Here is a 20389-nt window from a genome sequence, read left to right on the forward strand (position 1 = left end):
CATTGTCAGTGTTATGGAGAGATTGCATAAATCTCTCACACCCTGAGTTTACCTATCCACTGTCCAGTTATTTTAATATTTTTAACAAACACCCTATTGTTAAATTTGTTGTATTGTAAAAACTTTTTACTAGCTGACCTGAATTATTTGTCTTATTACAGTACACACGGTGTGCCTGTGTGTGTGTGTGTGTGTGTGTGTGTGTGTGTGTGCGTGTGTGTGTGTGTGCTAGATTCCAGGAAAGGCTAAGTATGAGAACGGAATCACCAAACACGGTAAGGTTAAAGTCCACTCTGAAGGGGAAAGCATCTGTGACGTGGAACACATGTCTATATCACTGTAAAGTAACCAGTGTACTGCCACTGTGACAACATCTGTCCCTTCTGTGTGCTAATCTAGCTGCGGGGAGATGTGTCATATTATTAAGTTCTATAATATTTTCTGCTTATTTGGATGGTAGGAGGGCTTAGAACCATGTATTAGCGCTTACTTTTTGGATTTGTTTGTTTTTCTGGCAGAAGGATTTCTGAACAAAGGTTTATTGCTCAGGTGTTCAATATCCCTTTAGTCCATTTAGTTAATTTAATAGCACTATCTATGAATTTGATTCATAATAGTCTAGTTCTGACAGCTTGCACACGCTAACCCTCTCTGTAATTCTGTGATTTAGATACACATGATGGTGGCTGCACAGATGACTGCTTCAAGGCTACCAGATGGGCCAGAGGGCTAAACAATCGTCACCTTGACTTAAACCGATTCAGTACAAAAATGTAGCCTGTCTTTTGGCTGTTTCTGCTCTCTGCCTCAGAACATGTAGGGGACAGATATTGTGTAGCATTTATTGTGTAAAAACTGTGGCATATAGCTCTATTGTGCAACTCCTGTATGTTTTTTAAATAACCAGCTTTTTTTTCATTGTAATAGGTTTGGTAGCAGTTGCACTACTGCACTTTGGCCAAGAGATGGCGCAAACTCTTTGTAAGAGCTGACTGTGGAGCTGACAAGGCTCACATTGGATCATATTGACACATTGCAGCACATTGCAGAGCATTATGATGACTGCCTTCATCATTCATTGGCCTTTTATGCCAAGTGAAAGGTGTGGTGTGTTGATGGCAGAATGCTGGCAGTCTAGCATACATTAATATGCAGAGTAACCTGACATTACCATCTGCTAGATAGTCCTGAAATACAACAGCATATGACACACACCAAATTAACGGAATAACAAACCGCAAACTGCAACACCACTGACACATGCACAATGCTGCAGTCTACAAAAAACTGCCATTACAGAGGCTATGGCTGTACAAGTTAAATGGTGATGCATGACCTTTCAGTAAAATACTGACTGATAACCTGTGTGATACAAGTACAGTCCATGATTACACATGTCCGTGACGAGACATTTCTTGTCAAATTAACTGAATCTTGTGGTTTATGAAACAAAAAGCTGAAAATTAGTTAAGAAATCAAAATTCAGAGCCTTGTTTTGTATGTGGCATCATGTGACTGTAGCAGCAGTCAGAATAAATTCTCACTGAATAGATGACACCCTCTGACAAGGTCACATATGCTGCATTGAGGTTTTACTGACGCCTCATTTTAACATGGCATCAGAGTTTTGATAGCCAGACAAAGTGACATTGGCAATTTTCAGCATATGCATTTTAACTAATATAGGACCAGAGCTGCATCGCCACAAGTGTGACATTGCTGTTTAATTTTTACAGTTTGTAATTAATGAACATAAGTCATTTAGAAATACAGTCTCACACTCTAGCTTTTGTGTCAAATACAAAAAATAGAAGGTACCGACTTGTGTTTGTTTTGTTTTGAATAATCGAAATCATTGTAATGTATTTGGGGCCGCTGTGGGGGATGGGGTGCCAAAGTGCGTCTACAGATATCGCACCACCACTGGTAAAAAAACCAACTTGTCAAAACAGTTTGTCAAAAACTGTGAAGGTCTCTTAATTCCTCATAGCAATGGTACAATTACTCGTCAAGTTCTTAGATCTTTCGCGGGAATTTCCCACGTGTGACATCGTGAGCCAGAGAATAAAAACAGCTGACGAATGAAAAGTCGTCTAACATAAAGATCTGGAGCCGCATACAATGTAATCTACAAGGAGAAAAATATTTTCTACGATTGTTTTCAATCTATTTCTTTAGCTTACTCCGGACCCCCAGTTTTTCTGTTATGGAAATGTTTTTATGACGCTAGGAACACTTATCTTGTTAACTGTAGGGGTGTTGTCACTGCTACAGTTGTCTGAAATGACTCGTGTAATGGAACGAATGTATTTTTATCAAGGAATTTCAAATATTTCATACATAAATTATTGCCACACGTTGGTTGCGTTTTATTAGTCGCAGAACGGTCGATAAGTAAACTTCTGGTTATTGGATTCACCCCTCAAATAAACTAGTGGGTCATTCCGCTGACAGGCGAGAGAAAGAGAGAGAGAGAGGTTCCTGTAGCTTCGCTGGAATCGCCGTGACGCGCTGATGTTTGTGTGCTCACTTGGGTGAAGGAGAACTGAGGTACCCGCTTGAAAGGAGCAGTTGTCCGAAGATAATCTTTCAAATAAAGGTGAGTTTCACATAAACCGGATCTTAAGTAATCTACGGTACGTCCAGCTTGTTGGATATCTCGACATTTAACAGCGCCAAATAACGGTCACGAATCAGCCAGACCAGAGCACTCCGAGGATGCTAGCTTAACTTCTTGTTAGCAAGCAGTTGTTTAACGGTGTGTGTACATTTAGACAGGGACCACAACTGCCTAGAGGTCAGTATGACATTCCACAGGTATTAAGGCAGCTTCTGACCAGAAAATAATCCTTTATTGTGAAGGTTCGTTATATATGTGAATCCAGCGGAGTGAAAAGTTCAAATGGATTCCGACCACCGTTATTGCTATCAGTGGCTATTTATCTAAAACGCTGTGTCTGCTTAGAAGCTAAGACTGGATGGTGTTATCGTATCTTAAATCGAATGTCTTAGATTTGGTTAAACTCGTAGCTGCGGATAATGCAACCTTTAGTCCAGTTTAAGAACTCTTTCAGTTCCTCTGACTTATAGACTTTCTTTTTTCTAAATATAACAACAGGGGAGGCTTTCGATATGTTACCACCCGTGTTCATAACCTGTAGCATCCTTAACAATATTATTATGACAAGTCACAAGAGTGTCTGAGTTTTGGAGGCTTAAATATTTTTTCTCTTTTGCTTTTCATCTGTTGGCAACCCTTTGTCATCTCATAGTTGGCATGGTGGAATTAAAGGATGTAAGCAACCTGGAGACCTTGTTTGGCAAAGCAAAACAACTTGAAATCTTTTAGACTTACTGGAGTCCCTATTTTCTGGGATGCAATTAAAAGATATTCAAGATAAAATAAACTGTGCACACTTTCATATTCTGATTAGTGCTTAGCCAAATCAGTGGTACAGATACCACAATATGGTGTCTTGTTACATGATATTGCCACACTGACCGTATATTACTGTTTTGAGGAACACTATGTCATAGCAGATGTTTATCTTTTCTGTAGTCTCTAAAATGGTTCTGCTTTTTGGCATTTCAAGCTTTTTACCAGTTTGTGAATGTAAGCCATCTAAACAAATGTTGTTCCTCAGGACTAGTTATGAATATGTACTTCAAAGAAGTTAAATAATAAAGTGACATATTTTGTCATTGGAGGGAACTCACTCCAACGAAATTTGTTCTCTGCATTTAACCCACCCAAGTGACGTGCACACACACACAGCAAACCCGGGGCAGTGGGCGACCGCGTGCAGCGCCCGGGGAGCAGTGGGGGTTAGGTACCTTGCTCAAGGGTACCTCAGCCATGGACACCGGGACGGGGAATCGAACCAGCGATCCACCGGTTACGGGTCCGACACCCTAACCGCTGATCCACGACTGCCCCAATCTATGTACTGTAATCAATTTATGTACTGTAATCTAAGAATTGAGATTCACACAGCAGCAATCGGTCTTTTTGGTGCTGCTGTTTTGGAACTTAATCCCTCCTTTTTGTACATGTCACTTTACATAATCCAAAGTCATCATACTTACCAATTTTAAAACTGAGTCCAGTCTTGAAACGTGTGCTCTTTTCCCATAGAGGTAACTGTTGTTTTAAGATGTGACTACTAATGTTTGGATTGCTGTTCTTGTGCAGGGTGGATATCAGAATGTGTTTAACACCACAGGACCCAATATTGTGTTGACATGGTGACTAGAGAGAGACTGTACCTTTTCAGTCTGCTATGTCATCAGTTAGCTGGACCATTTTATCAGCGTGTGTGGTAATTAAGTAAGATAACATAACTTTATTAATCCCTGGAAAATCTTTAGGTTTTTAGGTAATTAGGTAATTGATAATATCACTCACTAAACACACTTCTTCATTTTGTACCAAAAAAAGTGTGAACCAAAAAATATTTCCCAGCTGACAATATCCAAAAATGCATTTTAATAAGTTTATTTGAAAGCGTGACCCACTTAGCCCAAACATACCTTCATGGTTGTGTAAGATCCTGGTATTTAACCATGTGCTCTGTTTCACTGCTTGTTTGTCCCCAGAAACACCATGGACGAAGAGGAGCAGTTTGTGAACATTGATCTGAATGATGACAATGTCTGCAGTGTCTGCAAGCTAGAGACAGACACAGGGACCTTATCGTTCTGCCATGTTTGCTTTGAGCTCAGCATTGAAGGTAAGAAACATGATTGTGGGCAAGTATTGCTTGTTTGGTCACTAGAGTGAAGAACAAAAATGGACTCTTCACAAACACCTGGTTTGTACTAGCAAAGTATTTTAAGCATCCTCCAGGTTGTAGTTCCTTCAGGATTATTATTATTATTTTTTTTTTCAGACCAGCGAGACCTCTCCATGCTACTAAACTCCTGAACACTCACTTATGTCTGTCTGATATTTTTCAGAATTAAAATTCATTTTCATCTCCACTAGTTTCATGGAGCAATTTCATATAGATACAGTCATATGTGTAAAGATTAACATTGCTTTTGGCTGACCACAATCTCCAACATTTGGATCGCTTAATAAATCACACTTACAGAAACACCTGGATTAACTTTTGGGTCATCACTCCCTGGGCATAGTTAATATGCACCAAGAGCTGTAATATATTCTGAGAACCTTTAAGTTTGCTTCTTTTTTTCTCTCTAGGAACAAGGTATAAGATATACATGCAAGGTAATGAGGCTGTGGGACCAAAGCCCTCACTAAAGCAGGCCACTGTGAATTTCCTGTTTGATGTGCCACTCTATCGCCAGAGCATGTGTTTGAAGTTTTTTCATCTCTTAATTAATGAGTGGCCTATTTGAAGAATGATGAATCAGAAAGGGATTAGATATGCCTTTCATTCTGCGCTCATCTCATAGATCCTCAAAGGCTACTTTCTGCTATGGAAAGTGTGATTGTTTATGCCTTGTAAAACAGCATCATATGGAGCTCCCAGAGTGGTATAACATTCTGTTGACAGGGGGAGGAAATACACAAAGGTTTTATAGGCCTAATCTGTTATGGTGTAAGGGAGCTGAGCGTGGGAGTACTGATTACTTTTGTGCTGTAAAAGAGTCTCCAGACTCAGTCTTAGACAAGCATGGTTAGACTAGTAGTTAGTTATGTTAAACTTGTTACTAAGTGTTGAAGCTCCTTAATCCTCGTTCTGCAGAAAATACTATTTAAATATGGTTGAAGAATGCACCCTAGGTTAGCTGGCTTTCTTCACGTGAAAATAAACACTCTAAGTAAATGACTGACCTGTATTAAGTGTAGCATGTAGTACTGTGTTTCACTTATTTACATATTGTTTCCTCAGTAGCTGGATGATGTGCATACTGTTGTATGTTTTAAAACTAAATGCAGTTCTCTGGGTAAACTTTTGCTTTTTGTCCCTTTATTGCTCATTTGCAGCCCATAAGAGTCACTGTCTGAAGGACATAACCCAGCTTTTGAATATGGGTGTTTATCTCTCCACATTCCACAAGTGCACAGACTGCTTGTATGGCTCGGTCAGCACGTCCTTGCTTGCTCCATTTATTGTTTGAGCCAGGATGCTATGTTGAGGTAGAAAAAGTCAGATGGTGGGACATTTGCAAACTATGTAAGTATGTCCTCAAAGTTTTTTATCATTTAGATACAATAAGGCAACGAATTTGGTACTTGCTCTCAGACTGCATCAATACTATTGTTTGTTTATGATGGTACAGGTTTTGCCTGTGTGTGGCAGTGAAGTGGCTGATATGTAACTCTTGGGTCTCACGGGCAGGAATCGCAGACAAGCACATGTTTCTGATACAGTCGAGTGCTTCATTGGTATGAGAAGATCATGCCAAGTTGCATGTGGTTACTTGAGGAATTGCTGATTGGAAACTAAGGCCGAGCCGCGGGCCCGCTGACTCCTCATGTAGACTTTATGGCTACAGTACTCATTCATCCTGTGCCATCCTTCCAATCACCACATGCAGATAGAGTGTACAGAAATACAAAGGGAAGAGAATGGTCTTCATCTCCTGTTATTCACACAAACACACCCTCCTAATGCCTTTCTGTCCTAAACAATATCATGCTATCTCAAGGGCAATTTGCTGTTGCTGAATATTCATTGCCTTTGTACTCTGTGCTAGTTTTGAATATTTATACGAAGCAATAGAAGCAGAATTTGTTCCAGAGGCTCTCTGTAATACTTTCTACATGGATTCAGTGGGAACAAAATTATCAAGTAAATTCATTAGAAATGTTTAGGAAAATATCATCTCCCCATAGAATATGCACAGTGCCCTATTTCTTTGTTAACTTCATTTTCATCTACTGTAAAGCAGTCTGTAGCATGGTGTGAACTTGTTTGGCAAGCAAGCTTGAATGTAACAGATGTTCATTTATATGTAAAACTCACAAACTGTGTAAGTATTCATTTCCACCCACAACTTACCCAAGCTCTGCTTGCCAGGTTTGCACGCAATAGGGGTGTTCAGACTTGTCCGTTAAAACGTCAGCGACTGACACACACGCACACACAGTGTGAAGTATGGCCGTACTGTACAGCAACTTAAGCAGAAATAATGCACAAATAATAAAACCAATTTGCCCTCTTCAGATTTTGATAGATTAGGAGCTTGGAGCAAGAGGTTTATGTTGACAGGGTGCAGCGTTGTGTATTATGAAGGCTACAGCCCACAGTACCATCAGATGCCGAAGTATATGAGAAGGCTGTCTGTGGCAAAAGTGTTGAACACAGTTCAAAACAGAATGAATTCTAAGGAAGTGAAACCTTTGTTGTAGCTCCAAGTGGTTGTTTCCTCAGGAAACTGCTTTGGCCTGTATGTGCTGCTTCCATGAGAAAGAACCAAATAGAAGTTTTGTCTATTTATATATTGCTCAGTCTCTGCATAACTGGCCATTTCCTACTTTCAAACCTTTCTTTTCTTATTTTCTTACTGCACCATCTGAACTGTGTACTACTCATGTTTACACAGCCTTGAGCGTCAACACACAACAGCAGAGAACCAGAGAGCTACTGCACTTGACGAACCAAAGCACCAAGAGCAACTTCAGCCTGCCTCCAGTTACTTTTCATTTTCTGTAGAGGAGATGTTGCTGTTTTCAGCTTAATTGTACTGATGTATTTCAGAATAATTTTCCTATCTGGACTTCTTTCGGACTGCCCAGAATAAGCTCTGACACAAAACCCAATCCTTATAATGTCTGTGATACCAAAGATTATAAGATAGTGGTTCTGTAAGTAGAGTTCCCATTCAGCCAAGGCTTACAGGTACAGTAAAAATTAAGAAATTGCTTGACTGCAGAAAGTCATTTAATCAGAATATGCTCAGCTCACCCATTAGTTATACCCACTTATTCTTTAGAGGGTTACAGGTGGATGGAGTCGATCCCAGCTGACCTTGGGCAAGAGGCTGGGTACACCCTGGACAGGTCACCAATAACTCACAGATCTGACACATAATTAAAAAGGTTGACCTCGAGAAATTTTCTGTTAACTGCTTATTCTCACATGAAAATGGGGACATTTGATGTTCATAACAGTTCACACATGTCAACACATTTATCAGACTTTACTGTCAAGACCTGAGTGCTCAGTTCACCATAATTCAAACCAGGCAAAGCTTTTCTTAATAGTTAACTTTATTGGTCTTGCAGTCTTCTTTCTCCATCTCAGACAAGAGAAGCTGCTGAGCTGCTAAGGTTCAGCTAAAGCCCAGCACCATTCCTTTATCTGCTTACATAATGCAGACAGACTTTTTGCTGATGCCTGGTAGTATTACCAGCTGGGTTTGGAATGGAAAAAAAAAAGAAAAATTCCTACTGGCTGCAATTATGCACTTGGTGCTGATTCTGGTTGCTGCTCTAACAGGGGCTATTGTACCATGCTCCTGCAAATAGCTCATTCATTGTGGGTGAACTCTTCACCCTGGGGTGTAGAGAGGCCTAATTATATTGCTGAATGTGGTAGATGTATGTTTGAACACAGTTGGAGTCTACAGATTTGCTGAAACTCCTGCGTGATCCACCTTTCAGTGTCCTGTAATTTAGTACTGTAACACTTTATGTACAATGGGTTCCTTTCTATGTGACATTACGGTTGGAATAAATATCCCCTTTTGCTAAGTTTATTATCCTCATTAGCAGCTCAGATATAAATAAGTTGTCTCATGGGGTTGATTCTTTATTGCCTGCTTTTACAATAATAATTGGCTGTTTCACCACACATTTTTGAAGCTTTTTCACGTAGTCTACACCACTGATTATGATGCCAGTACAAGCAACTAATTTGATAAAGACAATTATCTTTTCCGACCCTGGAGTGATGTACGTTGAGGATAGTGATGTGACAGCAGCTGCAGCAAAGGTGAATCTTTGTTACACTGTCAACTGACTGAAGATTTTATTGTCTCTACACTGTAGGATACACCAGGTATTATTAACTCGCAAATGCAACATAGCATAAAATAGCACAGAATGCATATGTCACATTTCATTGCTTTTCATAATTGGAGTGCATCCCCATTCAACATCAATCAACATCTCCATTTGGTAGCCATGAATTACAATCTTCTTTCGGTAGCGTTTATTCCTAAATTCTTGCAAAACACTATGTCTTATATATAAATTGGAATGCTTTTGTTTTTGGTTTAAGGTGTTACAGTGAAATCAGTTTCATTGAATAGGTTTGTTGGTAGAAACAAGGTGTTATTCAGATTCTATAGTGGACTGATTGAGTTTGCAGTAAATTGTGAATTTTCATACTCAGTATTTGTATCTTTATTTTTTCATAGTGATTCCTGACATATTTCTAACAGCCCAACTGATACAGTGTCCTTCATTGTTTGCTATCATGCAACAATGGCTTTGTAACCAAGGAAATTAGGCAAAAATATACCAGTTAATGGTGCTCTACAATGAAAAAAGTCTCTGACTGTGCTGTACACTGTTGGACACACATAGCCATGTCTTTTATTGCTTTTTACTTTATTACTTCTTTTTTTTTCTTTTTTTTTTAGAAAAAAGCGGCAGTTCATTCCAAAGTCAAAATACATATTTTTCCTCTTATCTGTACTGCTAGTTATTCATCTAGATAACTTTGGGGTGAGTTGCAGAGGGTTGAAAAGATGTCTGCCTTCTCCTGGATATAATGGAGCTAAAGGGTGCTTCATTTGTGGTCATTACCATACCTGATTTTATTAAGGAATTGAACTTGAAAAGAAAACAACACTTCTTCCTCATATGCACCACCATGTTTTGACTCTGAGTGTGCAGGAGGGGCTGTTCACAGACAGATCTGTTGTCAGTGTGTTTCTGAGAGAGGGGGAGAGAGAGAGAGAGTTAACGAGAGGAGGTGCTGAGGGAATCAATGCACATCATGCAGCTGTATAAGATAAGTATAAGATATGTATATGTATAAGATTTTACTTCTTTTAAATGGTAAAAAAAAATTATATGGACTGTCAGAAAATCAAAGTGTGGGCAACACTGGTGATTCTTTCATTTGTTGGGTTGTGTTGTCATGATGGAATGCAGTGTTGTTAGTCACTTTAGATAAAAGCGTCAGCTAAATGAATGACATGTAATGGGCAGGCACATGTGACTGTCTTTTGTAATAGCAGTCTGTTATTCATAATGTTCTCTGCTGTTCTCAGAGGCCAATATGTGCCTCTGAAATCACCATGTTGGCAGAAATAAGTCGATATGTGCATATGGTTTTAAATATTTGTAGGTTTTAGTAACCCTCAGGAGACTTCTAGGCTGGATCAGAGGATAAAACTATTGTAAAGTTTGTTAAGTGTGGTTTTGTGTAGCTGTGAAATGGTAGCTAGTGTGTAGGTGCTGTTGTGGAAGACCTGCAGTGGTTAACAAGTGGTTTCAGTTCACGTGTCGTTTAGTTCCCTGTTGTTCATGTCTGCTCTGTTGGTGTTCGAGTTGGCCTGTGCAGCTGCTGACAGCACATTCTTGTAAGCTGTGCCATGCAGCTCAGTTTGACACCTTACCACTGATGACCCCTGTCCCACTTGTCCTGGTACCAACTCTCAAATGTTCGTCTCCTCTAATGTCTGTCAAGTATTGAATGTCCTTGGTCACCAAATGCATACTGTTCAGAGCAAAACCAGCAGTTTTGTTCATTGCACTTGAATGTAAAACAGAACAAGTGACTGCATTATGCTCTGCAAACATACATTAAGGTTACATTTCTCATGCACAGTTGTAAGTATTAAAATAAGTTTCTCCATGACTGCAAACACAAGGTTGTTACTAATTACTGATGAGAATTGGTTTCAGTTCACCTCACATATAACCCTGTTCTTCATTTATATCAGTCATAGTGAATGATCTTTCTGCCAAACATCTGACCTTTGTAAGCATAGGAGCCGTGTTTATTGTTTTAATTAACCTACGCCACTTTTAAATGACACTCGGATAACCTGATCTTAAGGGTGTAGAATCATTTCTGTTTGCTCTCAGGAACAACTAATTAACCGCTGAAAACCATGAGCAACACAACTCGGTTAGACCTAAGCCTGTTTCTGTGCTTTGCCTTTGTCAGTTGTTTCACTGAATGACAGACTAACTCTGACTCCTTCTTCACAAAGGAACAGGAAAAAAAACAAACTCATTGGTTAATGTCTCTAACTGTCACAGCTGAGCAATGTTGATTCACCTCCAGTGAATAGTATGTGTGTGTGCCCGCATTTATGTGTGCAACCATGAAAGACAGTAGTGCTAAGCTGCTTAGCTGGAGTGAGGTCTTTGTCTGGTGGTGCGCTGGCCTGGTTGTGGGCCAATGATTTTTCTGCTAGGCAAATGGTAGCTGTGTGTTTTTATGGTTGTTCAAAGACTGAGACTGATCGGATTATAATGTGGCTGTTTGATAGGCAGAAAGGGAAAGGCAGTTATTAGTAAAGGTTTATTTTGGAGGTTCATTGGCCAGTCAGTAGGCAATATTCTCCCACATGACTCGCATACCTTATGTATACTGGTATATGTACATATATATATATTGTGGTTCCCTCCTCACAATACTAATCCATTCTTAAGTCTTTTTAGGCACTCAGGTCACAACACAAATATGCAGAAGTTAAAAATAGATCTCTGCACACGCAGTTGTGTAAGGGTCTAGAACTTTCCTATGTACTGAGGCATTTAAGATCCACTAATGTTGTCCCATATTAGGTATGGGCTGTTTGCTTTAATTCTAGAGGCATACAGCAAGCTTTTTCAAAAGACATCCAGGGACATGTCGCAGGACTGAATTATCTCAAGAAAGCCGTCCATGCAAATTGGTGCTTAAAACAGATTTTCTGTCAACTTACAGCGTTTTCAAAGAAAGGTCATCACATCTGAAGGAGCATCTATTCAGTTAACCTACGTTCCATCTGGTCTTCATACAACTTTATCGAGTGTGCTAAAGTGTCTATAACTGCCTTGTGAGGAGAATTACAGTCCTTTGCTGTTTTGTTTTTTTACTAACAGACAAAATTGTTTTCCTATTGTCTGTATTGCCATTAATATAACATGTAACAAATTAAGTTGTTCCCTTGGCCCATTTATTTGTAAGGCTTTCCTGTTTTGACTTTGTATATATTTTATTATTTATAATTTTAATTAATTGAGCCCAGTTTCTCTCCTGTAAAACTACAAAAAACTACATCTGTATCATCAAGAAGTCTTTAACAATTGAGTACTTCCTATATTGGCAGGATGACAGTTACTGACTATTCAAATTGGCTGTTACAATGCCTGATAAAGGAAACTGAAAGCTCAAGCTGGGCTCTGTGTATCTATTGTACTGTGGACATGTAATGTAACCTGTGGTTTCCTGTGGTCATCTGTCTGCTGGTGCACATGGACGGCAAAGCTAACTAAGTGAGCTCTTTAAATCTATATGAACAACAGTGACTAATCTCACCTCAGGCTGCAACATGTACACCTGTCTCCTGAGACATGCAAGCATTGAGGCACAAATGCCTGTGCAGTACACTCTCATTTAAACCTCATCTGCTGTCTCTTGCACGTACACAAACACACACCTTTCACTCTCGTTTGCTCAGCTTCCCTTTGTTTATCAAGCTTTGGCCTATTTTGCTAAGAGATTAATATAATTTTCGTCAGCTTGCTACTTGTTAATTTCCTCTGTGCATGCTGAAATGGATGCAGTGTGACCTATTTCGACCGGATCCTGGAAGCAAAACCTTTCTTACTAATAAATGTATTTTAAAAGAACATAGTCATCATTATAGAACATCACATCATGTACAGGAGTTGTTTTTTTCTACATCCTTTGTTTCTGAGACCTGTATTCACCCTCTGTTGATACTGACTCACGTATGAATGCTGTTTTCAAAATTGTATTTGCATCTGTCTTGCTGTTGGACAAGTATATATTGAAAACCGATAAGTTAATGAATGAAATGGTGATTTGTTTAGACAGAAAACACTCTGTGTACCTTCCTCTCTTCTGTTGCTCAGAAAAATGTTCCAAATATATTTTATGTGTTTGCCTTGAGACTGGGTTAATCTACTATCCCTGATATCTCAACGGTCTGCAGGCTAATCCACTGCACACTAAGCAGCTTTCACAGAGAGATCACGATAGGTCAGTCTGCCAGTTTTAGCTTGCTTTCATATTGGTTTACTGTTATTTTCTGTGGCAATTTCAGTCAGTTAACATCATATATTTCAATGTTTCTTGTTGCTGCTTTACTCCTTATCAACTACTTCATGTACTTTTTAATGGGTTAGGAGCCCTGCATTTTGGAGTTCACTGTATTTTTGTAGTCTTTGTAAGTTTTGTTTGTATAGCTGTCGCTTTTAGTTGAATTTGGCCCACTGACTCGTTGCTTTGTGTCTCTGTGTGAACACAGGTGTCTCCCCTGCTACCTTGTTGCACTCGAAGTCCCTGCGTGGCCACAGAGACTGCTTTGAGAAATGCCACCTCATTGCCAACCAGAAGCTGTCACATTCCAAGGTGTCCCGAAGTGCCTACGAGGGTATGAAGCTGGCCCTCAGCCAGAAACTGAACCGCATCATCCAGTATGCCCAGAACAAAGACTCTGTCTCCTCCAATGGCCCTAGCAGGCGAGGTGGAAAGCTATTTTGTTACAGCCAGCAGAGTGACTGCAAGCTACTTCCCCAGTCAGATGCCCAGGTGCCCCGGTATACACCCTGCTGGGACAAGGGCAAAGCAACAGGGCTGCCTGATTATGCCATGGGGATGTTGGAGTGCCACACAGCGGAGCAGCTGGGTCTGCTGCAGGATACACAGTCTGACGTTTGGTCCAGTGATGGCAGGAAAGGTCTGCACAACCGCAACCCATCGTCAGGACAACAGCCGCAGCACAGACACCAGGGCCACAGCAGAGATGAATGTGAGTTAAGTTGGATTCTCTTTTTTAACTTTAGCTTTGTCAGTGTGCAGTTGAAACAGCTGTGGAAGGTTGATTTATTTTCTTCTTTTGATGGAACAAGAGTATAGACAATATGTCAAGAAAAATGGATCACCCTGCCCTCCGTGATGGTCTCAAAGCTCAGAGCGCTTACTCATTAAAAGGCAGCAGACAAAACAGTAACACAGGAACAGAAGATGTAGTCCTTGGTCTGTCCTTCATCTTCATCTTTGCTAGAGAAAAGCAGATTTTCTTAAATCCTTGAGAAACTATATATCCTTGGTTTTCTCATGTCCTATCACAACTAAAGCAGCTCATGACTACAGATTCCTTTTAAATGAAAGACGACAGGCATTTCACAATTGCAAGGTTTGTACTTGATTTGTGCGCATATTTCTACATTAACTCATCGTCATCCTGACAATGCTCACTGCTCTGAGCAACCTGCAAATAAGATAGATGAGATAAGGCAGGTCTTTATTAGTCCCTCACTGGGGAAATTCACAATGAAAAATGGACAGGAACCTGATGCAGCATCAGTTTTCCTACTGGTTTGTTCATAGCTACTTAATAGAATGTAACCGATACTACTAGTTACTAATTACAGCACTTTGTTCTATCCGTGAACTCATTCCTTCTGATCCAAGAATATTCCTGTGTACAGTTATTAAAAAACTAATGAACACACAGTACTAACAGGACTAGTCATCAAAACCAATACATATTGATATTTAACAGACAAGACATGTTGTTTGCTACCCTCATATCTTTAATGTGAACCAAGTATTTAGATAATGATATACTAATAACCCGTGTTAAAAGATCCACCATAGCTGCTGAAAACAATCAGCTGCCATTCTAAGTGGTGTGTGTGTCCACCAGCTGTGTCCAGAGTGTCTCACCTGGCTGTTCTTTTCCCCACTGTGCTACCTTAACACATTGGATCTGTTTTTATCGAAGCAGCCTGCATCCTCGAAGCACGAAATTTGTTTGTGAATGTGCATAAATGCCCGTATTTGTTTGCTGTTGACTTAAAAATTCATTTTTAACAATGAATTTTATTTTGTTTCTGACTGTGTCTACATACATTCACAATAAAACTATTTTTTTGTTAGTGGTTAGACATAGGAGAAAAACAAGGGAAGGATGGAGGGAGATGGATCAGTTAAAATTCTTTTCCCTCTTCCTCTCTGACATCAACTAGGCTGTGCTTGATGCAGCCAAATCCAGCATACTGTATAGCAGAATAAGTGTGAAATTTAACCCCAGCTAACAAATACTGTGTTGATCAGCAGTCATTACAAATCTGATCAGTTAACATCATAAGACACTGTCTGACAAAATAAACCAAAATACAGGGTAATGTCATCAGCCATATTAGCATTTTAAAATGAGCGAAGACAGAGAGGCCTAAGAGCAACAGAAGTTCATCATATTTAAGTGCAACCACAAAGCATCTGTTAACACATGTGAATGAGCTGCTGTGTGACTAATTAAAACTGTTTTTGTTCTCAAAGTGACTAAAATGAGTGTGGATGAACTCCATCAGCTGAATGCCCAACTACTGATGCAGATTCAAGGTAAGTGATTTTTACTGCCATTCTGTGTTAAGTTGTACAGTGCAGCTGATTGAACACCAACTTTTAATATAAAGTTCAACACTTTAAATAATCAACATGCATTACGATATACTATAATGATCATCTCTGATAAATCCCCATATTAGCTTCTTGGAGCCCCTAGCAAGCAGCATCAGTAAGCAGTGTTTTAACTTCCAGCATTCTCGGATGAGTTTCAAAACATGAGACTCAATGAAGCTGGGACTAATATGGACTGCAGGGCTTGTCCAGTCAACACATGCTCTCCTTCCATGTGACCAGCTGTGTTGAACTGGACACTGTGTGGTGCTCACTCATGCATATCCTGCCTCTCTGTTCACTCCATTCTTCATCACGTAGACCTGTTGTTTGCTATACATGGCAACAGCTAAGCTGCGCACATCTCATCTCATTCGATTTTTTCTTTTTTTAAAACCTCAGTAAGATGAAAGTACCCACTCGACCATGAAACAACTGATATAGCAGGGTCACCCTCATTTTTAATTAACACCCCAATCATCATCAAACATTCTCAATATTTTCATCCTCAGTAAGTGATCAAATTACACAAGTTGTAACTTTGGTCCAGGTCAAGAGGGAAATTACATGGGCTAATATGAGCAACCCTCTGAAGTGAAGTCTAATGTGTGCGTGGCTGGCTGTTTTCCATGTTCATAAACTGTTCCTCAGCTGCATAGCTCTTACATCCTTGACTCACTGAACCTTGACTTTTTTTGTTGTGGTGAATGATGAATTTTCTGTCATGCTGTCTTTGATCTCTGCTTCTTCAGTATTCTGTATTACTGATTTTCTTGATCGCATTTGTTAGTCTCTGTATAAGCTGACCTTGTGTGTGTGTGTGTGTGTGTGAATAACAACACTGATTCCCATTCCCTGCCCCACTCTCTCTGTTCCCTCCACAGAGGTCTTTGAGGAGCTGACTGTGGCTGTACAGGAAAAAGACTCATTGGCGTCGGAGCTGCACGTGCGTCATATCGCCATCGAGCAGCTCTTTAAGAACTGTGCCAAGCTGCCCTGGCTGCACATTAGCAGGGCCGGGGTCAAGGCCAGCAGCAGCAGTGGCCCTGTGGAGTGAGGTGCTAGGAAGAAGCTGAAAAACACTTCAGTGTGCCGACTGCAGAAAGGCTGAATAAGTCTTTATGTATACTAAGTGACTTTTCTGACACTGTGGTGACGTTGAGATACTATATCTGCTTTAGAGCAGCTTTAAGGGCTGGGATGACATGGCCTTCCGTTCTCGTGGTTGCAGTGATGATGCAAGGATTAATGGTGGTTTGGCATATGACCTGAATTCCACCCAGGATGCAGGTCAATACCCAGTGAAATGGAGCTCAGAGTTCCTAGCCCTGCTGAACAGCGAGGACATGTCCATATTGGGCATGATCCCAAAGAACATCTTTCAAGATTTACCTTAATCCAGTCTGAAAAACAGTGTGTCTGTATAATGCAAATGGTTGCTGATGGTTTTATTTTTTTTTGTTTTTGTTTTTGTTTAGTTTGCTGACAAACATTCTAGGTTTTATTCTCTGTAGATACATTTTGTTTACTTGTTTTGCTTCATATATTCAAATATGGATTTTAGCACTGTTTAATACTCCTCCATATGTTACCTGATGGCTCTCCATGGACAGTGATGAGTTACAGCTTGTTGTTTACAGCAATACTTCATGCAGATTAGTTAGACTATGCCATAATCGTACAGTCATGCACTACCAGCAGTAGTGTTGGATTGCTTTTCAAATATTAAGCATTAACAAGCTTTAAGCATTTTCCTACAGCTGCACACAGGCAATATAATGGCTTAGAATGTGAGTGTTAGAGTTGCCTTCATACTGTCCTGATTAGACATGATGGTGTAAAATGGTCTGCTCTGATATATTTTTCACTTTGTGGATCAGATAGATTCATCAGTAGTTGGCTAATCTGGAAAAAGGCATATGCAAGACAACACCCAAAAGTCCCCTAAAGCATCATTGCAATAAAGACAAATCAGAGTGTGGAGGTGAACAAGATTGTTCTAGCTGTACAGGTTTTTGTTTGTGAGGGTGATGACTATTTTGGGAGTGTCTATGACCTAATACTTTGTAACAGCTGGTTGAAAATATCAGTTAATAATTATCAGTTAATATACCCTCCTAAAGTTAATATACTCGCTTAAAGGTATTTTGTTTTTAACTCAACGTTTGGGTTTGTAGTGACTAGTATTGTTGGTGAGATTTACTTGATACTTAGTACAAAGCTGTTTTTTTGTCTGTTGTATAGCTGTCAAGCACAAGTCGTATGTGTGGCTATACGCTGAACGAGCACTGTCGGAAGAGGAAACCGTTGGAAAAGAAGTCTAGCTGCCAAACCAAAGTCTGTATTTGTTTGGTTTTACATATGAACTACAAGCATTTGACTTAGATTCCATTAATAGAGGAAGAATGCAATACCAAACTGATTTAAAACATCTGTGGCTTAAATATTTCTTTTTTTTGTTTGGTTCAGTGTGTGTTGTAATGAACCAGAGATTTTTACTGCAAAAGTGTTGATGTACTCATGCCGTATGTTTTATTTATCTTTTTCATTTGTCTTTTTATGTGCAGATTTAACTTGTGTTGCCCTCTTTTTTTGTATTGATGTGTGAGAGCTTAGTTAATGTCACAGCAATACAAACAGGATAGTCTACTGTGCCTCTGGAGCTTCTTGATTTTTGAACAAAAGGAGACAAAGATGAACAGTAACAGTTTTGCTTACTTTATTATTCAGGAACCCTATGCAAGAAAGAGACAAATAAATCAGAAGCCTTATTAAGTAGAAAATATCTCGAAGATTATTGGTTATCTGAGTTTTCCTCAGAGGAGGTCACAGAGCTACTCGAGCACAATAAGCTATGGAAAGACGAGTCTATAATCAGACTGATGTGTAGAAAAACTGTCGGTGTGTCTTTTCTGCTCTCTTTGTAAGAGATGAAATGTATTTGACCCCTTTTAGGGTTTAAAGGCAAATATTTTAGCTCCATTTTAAACTTTTATCTTGGTAACTATGTTCAGTGTGCTTGAGTGTATGAGAGTATTCCTTAATGCATTTCAGTTTTGTGATTTATTTTATTTTTTTTTTTTAATGAATGCTGTGTAATTTTGTGTAGTGTGGAAACATGCCTGGGCCTACGTGGCTGCTCTGCTGAAAATTCAGGCTGCCTAGTTCTGTTTGTCTGTTTTGGTGGTCTCATTATCATTTACTGGAGATGTAAGCATACCTGTAACACTTCCAGCTTCTTCCTTTAGACTTGACTCATTTGTTTTCTAATGTTGGACAAGACTGCATTTGTGTCGTGTGATGTTTTACATTCTATTTATTGTGTGTGCTCATGAACCTTACGCAGCCGTTTGATTTGTGCTTAAGTATCAGTTTGTATTGTTTTGTAAAATATTGCAATAAAATTAAATTATTTTTACTACATAAGCTGATATGCTCACGATTGTGGCCCTTACTGTGAGGGCACGAAAAGTTTCAGTGGTTATCAGTAGTGTGGGGGCTCAGCTGTCATAATATCAGATTTACACTATGCCGTTATTGTGGCCAAACAAATCCAATATAACAATATTATCAAGATATCTTTAGAATATTGGGGAAAAAAATCTTTATCCATTAAATTCATCTTTGCGTATTGTTTTTTTTTTGTTTGTTTGTTTGTTTGTTTTTTTCACTTTTCTGCAAAAATTCCACTCAATATACTAGTGAGGTGGAGGGAGAGTCTGTAATTAATATGATAGTTATTGTTAATACCAGTATCCTACTACACCCCTGAAGGGGGTTGTTAATATTCACATTATTGAAAAATGGCTTCTTCCCCACATGGGTGCAAAACAAAAACAAAACAAACAAACAAAAAGAAAAACAACAGAAAAATCCAATGAAAAGAGAAAAGTGACAGCTCATCAGAATAAGCTGTAAGTAGCTGTAAGATCTGTTAAGAAATACTTGTTTTCCTTATGCACAGTCATGCATAATAAATAGTATAACGATACTGAGACTAATAGAATCAGTACAAAAAAGAATAACTCAATTGTTGATTTCTCGGATTTAGAGACATTCAGACGGCGCCTGTTTCATTGTGTGGTATGTGGAGGCTGAAGGCTGCCCCCTTGTGGATAACAGCTTGTATTGACCTACAAATAATCCAGCTGGTTTCCGGGAAATATTCACATGGTCAAATGGCAAAAGGTCAAGTAGCTTTTGGTAGGATTCTGAGAAGCTTTAATATAAAAAAACTGGGACATTTCATGGAATTATTTACTTTTAATGTTCTTCATATTATTGCCGTCATCTGCAAGCACGTATCCTTGTCCATACAAAACGTCCGCCTCAAATTAAATTAAGAGATTAGTTGCAGTTGGTGCACTTTCCCTCCTATTTATCATATGTTTTTTTGCTCTTACTAATATCTCAGTATACCACTCAGATCTCGTAGAAAAAAACCCCATACATGTAGCTGAGAAGGTGACTTTGGCAAATCCATAGGTTCACAATTAGATCAGGTACAGTGACAACACATTAACCCACAGTAACCAACAGTTCAACTTGAAACTAGTTAATTACGTAAATGGCATCGGCTTACATTTAAATTGGATTATATTAAAAATTTCACACCAAAAACAATAAACTCTATTTACTTTCATTGTAAATGCATTGTTTTGTATTAATGTCGACCAGGGTTGGCTATATTCATGATGAAATTACATCAGTGAATGCAGCCACTGCACAAACAAAAAACACATGCCTGACGCTATGAGTCATAACAGTAATTGGCATGACTCACTCTTTCACTACCTAATTTTCTACCAATGACGGCG

The 20389-nt window shown here is 39.2% G+C and overlaps 1 protein-coding gene across 2 annotated transcripts; it reads left to right on the forward strand.

Moving 5' to 3' along the window:
• The first annotated feature begins 2439 nt into the window (after positions 1 to 2439).
• c14h21orf91 (chromosome 14 C21orf91 homolog) lies at positions 2440 to 18993 on the forward strand. Of its 2 annotated transcripts, XM_046410721.1 has the most exons (6): positions 2440 to 2599; positions 4597 to 4730; positions 5204 to 5230; positions 13414 to 13917; positions 15453 to 15515; positions 16457 to 18993. In XM_046410721.1, the coding sequence occupies exons 2-6, from the start codon at positions 4604 to 4606 to the stop codon at positions 16627 to 16629; spliced, it is 894 nt and encodes a 297-aa protein (XP_046266677.1). In that variant the 5' UTR covers positions 2440 to 2599; positions 4597 to 4603; the 3' UTR covers positions 16630 to 18993. The 2 variants fall into 2 exon arrangements, with proteins under 2 accessions (XP_046266677.1, XP_046266679.1); XM_046410723.1 differs by lacking the exon at positions 5204 to 5230 and having other exon boundaries at positions 2448 to 2599.
• The last annotated feature ends 1396 nt before the right edge of the window (positions 18994 to 20389 follow it).

The sequence above is a fragment of the Scatophagus argus genome, chromosome 14, assembly GCF_020382885.2.
Source record: "Scatophagus argus isolate fScaArg1 chromosome 14, fScaArg1.pri, whole genome shotgun sequence".
Lineage (NCBI taxonomy): Eukaryota > Metazoa > Chordata > Actinopteri > Scatophagidae > Scatophagus > Scatophagus argus.

Coding starts and splice junctions, on each gene's coding strand:
- c14h21orf91 (XM_046410721.1), top strand. CDS start 4,604: ATGGACGAAGAGGAGCAGTTTGTGAACATTGATCTGAATGATGACAAT. Junction 4,731..5,203: donor CTTTGAGCTCAGCATTGAAG/GTAAGAAACATG, acceptor TTTTCTCTCTAG/GAACAAGGTATAAGATATAC. Junction 15,516..16,456: donor ACTACTGATGCAGATTCAAG/GTAAGTGATTTT, acceptor TTCCCTCCACAG/AGGTCTTTGAGGAGCTGACT.